At 32.2% G+C, this 4,661-nt stretch overlaps 1 protein-coding gene across 1 annotated transcript; it reads right to left on the bottom strand.

The window, feature by feature from the left end:
- LOC107632106 (protein XRI1) lies at window positions 1,500–3,284 on the bottom strand. The gene is made up of 4 exons (XM_016335752.2): window positions 2,922–3,284; window positions 2,619–2,830; window positions 2,472–2,538; window positions 1,500–2,368 (listed from the first exon to the last, which is right to left on the bottom strand). Exons 1-4 carry the CDS (start codon window positions 3,019–3,021, stop codon window positions 1,875–1,877), a joined length of 873 nt encoding a protein of 290 aa, XP_016191238.1. The 5' UTR covers window positions 3,022–3,284; the 3' UTR covers window positions 1,500–1,874.

Raw genomic sequence — 4,661 nt, 5'->3', positions numbered from 1 at the left:
GATGAAATATTTTTTCTGATTCTATATTTATATTTTGTATATTTTTTTAGTTTTTTATGTTCTAAATTTATCAAAAATAAGTTTTATAAAATATTTTCTATTTTGCGCGAATATATCCATATCTAATCGGCAAATATATGAATAGGATTAAATTCAAATATAAAAAAACTGTAGAATATTGTATCTGATCTTATTTACTGAGTTAAATTTGAATTAGATCAAGATTTTAGTTATATTCGATATGATCCGGTTTGTATACAGTCCTAGCACTAATCTTACATGTCCTTAATTAGCGTTTAAAGTTGATTATCATCAACTTATAATAAACTAAACATGCTTAAGAAGTATAGATAGTGTTATAAATAATGGCAGCACTGAATAATAATAGTAATGTATGTAACGGTAGATGACAAATATAATGCTCCAAATTGAAAGAAAATATGTAAAATAGTTGAAAACTGAAAAGTAATAAGAGTGGACTTATTTCTAAATAATGAGACAAGAAAAAAGGTGGTGTATGAGACAAAACCATATGCATGCACATATGGACATCTCACATTCATCACATCAATGGTTCGATATAATGTTAAACACTTTTGCCGTACAGCTGTAGCAGTGTTCCCTTCTCTGATCTTCTTCAAATCAAATCAAATAATATACCACTAATAATACAATGATGAATTCAATTTTGCAGCATATTCATGATATTATTAAAAGAAGAGAATATCAAAGTGACCAATGCAAAGAAATTTAGTTTTGAAATTAGTAGCATTTAATTAGTTTATTATATGGGTCCCGAGATGTTAGACATTGTCTAAAATATTATTATATATATTGATCTGCGTTTGACCTATGATGCATAATGTCACAACAGCTAGCGCATGAAGAATTTAGGCCGTTTTAGTGCTAATTAAGTGTTAACAACTACATACATTATATAATATTAATATTAATTAAGTTTCTGCAGCGCACTACTGATGATGTTAGAAACTTAGAATCACTAGCTAGAGACTATTCTCCCCATTTGTCTTGTTACTTATTAGCACTTAATTATTATTATTAGGTAAAGAAGAAAGTAAACTTACATTACTACGTGGAGTTTGTTAGGAATAATTAGGCAGACAATAATCCAACTACTGATTGCTTTATTAATTCTTAATAAGAAAGCTAAGAAACCTTGGGGACATATAGGTCGCCTTTAATTGATTAAATTACCAAAAGTCAATTATTTAAACCTTTGAAATTGGTAATTGAGTATCTATATATCTTTATTCTTTTCTCTCTTTAATCTCGTCTGATCTGTCTGTATATCACAATAACAGTAAAGAGAAAGAGAAAGAGAAAAGAGAGGGAATATATATTTGCTTCCTAGATACAAAGCAATGTTTTATTATAAAATTCTTAAAATATATATTTTGTTAATATGTGACATTATTGAATATTAATGAGTGAAGCATTGAAGGAGATAGAAAGAGTAGTAGTGGTGGGTGGTGCAGAAAGAAAGAATGCAATGCCGTGCCATAACTAATGGTGTGTCCTTGTCCAACACATAAAGTCCTTAACACAAGAGTGCCAAAAACACCTCTAACTCTATTTCTATGTATGTGCTTTACCATGTGTTGCTGTTCTGATCTTCTTCTTTCTTTCTTTTAGCCACAGACAAACACTCAAATCAGTTAACTCATCTTCAAATAATGTTGGGACCTCAATCTCAGACAACAACAGCATAGGATAGCAGCTTTATATATTAACAGATACAAATACAATGCAAGCTAAGCAACCATGACATGATATTATATTATATATGATACAAATGGATACTACTTTAATTTACAATTGAATTATTTGAAGCTAAGGTGGTACTAACTATAGTATCAGCCTTTGGTTCTGATAATGGTGATGGTGCCTCTTCTTCCAAGAGTGTGGATTCTGGTAAGGGCCACCACAGCTTTCCCTGAAAGGCCTGGGCTACCTTGAACCGCAGACACGCATGGCCGACATGCATAGTCTCCAACTGGGTGCCTCACTGGTCTTGTTGGCGCCATTAGTATCTTCTCGTTTATGTCATTCAGTGTCACATCTCCTTCTCTTCCTCCTGGCTTCACCATTGCAAATGGATACACCACTTTTCTTCTACTACTTCTTGACTCCTTCATCTCCTCCTCCTTCTTCTTGTTTCTCATCACCACTTCTTCATCATTCTTGGTAACAAGTTCTAGTTTGGAAGATGAGGATGCATTAGGAGATTCTTCTTCAGAGCCTGATAATATGGTATTAGTAGTTGTTGTTGTTGTTGTCTCTTCTTCTACAAGAATCTTTGCTTCCTCTCTCATTATTCTGCTCCAAAATGTGCTTATTATGTCCTCATCTAATTAATAATCAGAAAAAAGTATATAATTATATTAGTATTATTAGTGCTCTTTTATTTGTGATCTTTGCAATAATATGATAAACATTGTAGCATGCAGTACCTGAAAGTCCAAAAATGCTTTCTATATTCTGGTTCATGCAGTATGTGGGGTTCAAGTTCCACAAGCTCTGACGAACAAGAAGAATAATATATAAGAAGAGATCATATAATTATTGAAACTGATAATCAAGATGAAAATATAATATACCTTTTCAAGATCAGTACTACTAGTCTTGGAATATTGTTGATCATGATGATTGTCAGCATTTGGCAGCAAGCGCCTACGTTTGGAACAATCTCCGAATTCAAGCAAAGCATCTTGAAGATACCCTGTTGAGAAATGATCAGCAGAAGAATCCTGAGTAGCAGTTGAGAATGATGGTTCACTACTACTCCCATATTCATACATTGCTGGCATCACTGCATGTTCAACAATAATAATCATTGCAATTACACACCAAGGAATATAAATAATAATAATAATAATGAAGAAAGAAAGAAAGAAAAGTACTTAAAGAGAATTTGTCCGCGTTGATAACTCCAAGGTTAAGGTTGTGATAATCCAAACTACTACTACCAAGGAGAAGGGAAGAATAATGAAGATCATTCATGGTTTTGTAGTGTGTGTGAGTGTATGTTAGTTGTTGTTGTTGCCTAGTCACAACAAAATGATGGGAAATAATGGGTCTATTTATGTACAAGTTTGTGGAAGAATTGAAGAGAAACACTATGCTACTATGTGTGTGTATGTGTGAGTCAGTCAACGCAGGCTAACAAGGAAAAAGTGGATATATGTTTCTTGGGATTCTCAAAATGTGTCCACTTTAGGATTTTGGTTTGAAATAATTTCATTTTTATTTTATGTGTGGGGGACTAAATAATTGCAAAGGTTATCATATTGTGTGTTGCATTGCTTGCTTCTCTGCTCTTAAATTAAAAGACATGCCCCCAAACCCATAGGGACATAATTCAAATTTCAGCTTTTTCTTTTTGTGTTTTTCTTCCTGGACCCTCTGCCTCTCACCTATGGTTACCAGCCGTTCCTCTTTTTTCAACTTTTTTCTTTTCTTCCTTTATTTTTCTTTTTCTTTTAAAACACGGTGAAAACTCATGAGCAGTCGACTTCACGTGAAGTTGATAATTGATAGTCGTTAGATGATTTAACTGATTTGACTAAATTTTTATTTAGTAATTCTCAACTACCAACTTCACGTGAAATCGACTGCATCTGAGTTTTCACCTTAAAATATTTAAATATCTTATTTAAGAAAAAAATTCAAATGCAATTAATTTTATATAAAATTGATAATTAAAAATTGTTAAATAATAATTTAATCAAATTTATCAAATTATTTAACTATTTTCGAATATTAATTTCAGATAAAATTAACCGTAACTGAATTTCTACCGAATTAAATATACTAAATTTAGTTATAGTATCTGGATCATTAAATAATACACACAATATTTTTACGTGAACACGATATATAATTTGATATAATTTAATTGAATTACGAATATCTTAAAATATACAAATCATATACTTTGACTATAAAAGATTGTGAGTTGGAATTTGAATGTCTAGCATTCTTTTATTTTTCATTTTTTGCCCTTTTCTTACACAATCTTTCGTCTATTGTGGGGGGTCGTATCAGTCATATCTTCTGCCACCACTTGGAAAATAGTCTTGGTGGGTGATACATATAACAAAATGGGGACCCACCAGGATGGCATGCTGGAGAGGGGGCCCATGTATTAAAAAAAAAAGGGAGTAGAAGAAGAAGGAAGAAATCATGGGTTTGGTGTTGTGGACCAACTTTTTGATCCTAGGGTTTGAATGGCCTCAATTATATGTCGAATTTTGTTTGTCACAGACATTGTAGTTTGTGTGGATATTGATTGTTCTACACAAAATATCAAACGGCAACCAAAGTCTCTATCTCTGTGTGTCAAATTTGATTGAACTCCGGACACAATTTTCCGATAATATATTACCTAACGTAGCATCAATTATATTTGTTTCTACACCTTCATGTATGCGTATAAATAAGCAAGCTACAGCAAACCACTTTAAGAGCAGTCTAAAAATGAGATATTTTTGAATGGCCTCTCGAATTTTGTTTGTCACAGACATTGTAGTTTGTGTGGATATTGATTGTTCTACACAAAATATCAAACGGCAACCAAAGTCTCTATCTCTGTGTGTCAAATTTGATTGAACTCCGGACACAATTTTCCGAATTTTCCGATA

The sequence above is a fragment of the Arachis ipaensis genome, chromosome B03 (assembly GCF_000816755.2).
Source record: "Arachis ipaensis cultivar K30076 chromosome B03, Araip1.1, whole genome shotgun sequence".
Lineage (NCBI taxonomy): Eukaryota > Viridiplantae > Streptophyta > Magnoliopsida > Fabales > Fabaceae > Arachis > Arachis ipaensis.
The sequence above is the reverse complement of the archived record's forward strand: the minus strand, read 5'-3'. Positions and strand labels throughout refer to the sequence as shown.

Excerpts from the sequence above, each read along its gene's own strand:
- LOC107632106 (XM_016335752.2), bottom strand. The coding sequence starts at position 3,021 with ATGAATGATCTTCATTATTCTTCCCTTCTCCTTGGTAGTAGTAGTTTG. Across the intron at positions 2,831-2,921 it reads CGCGGACAAATTCTCTTTAA|TGATGCCAGCAATGTATGAA; the intron begins GTACTTTTCTTT and ends TTGAACATGCAG. Across the intron at positions 2,539-2,618 it reads GTAGTACTGATCTTGAAAAG|AGCTTGTGGAACTTGAACCC; the intron begins GTATATTATATT and ends CTTGTTCGTCAG.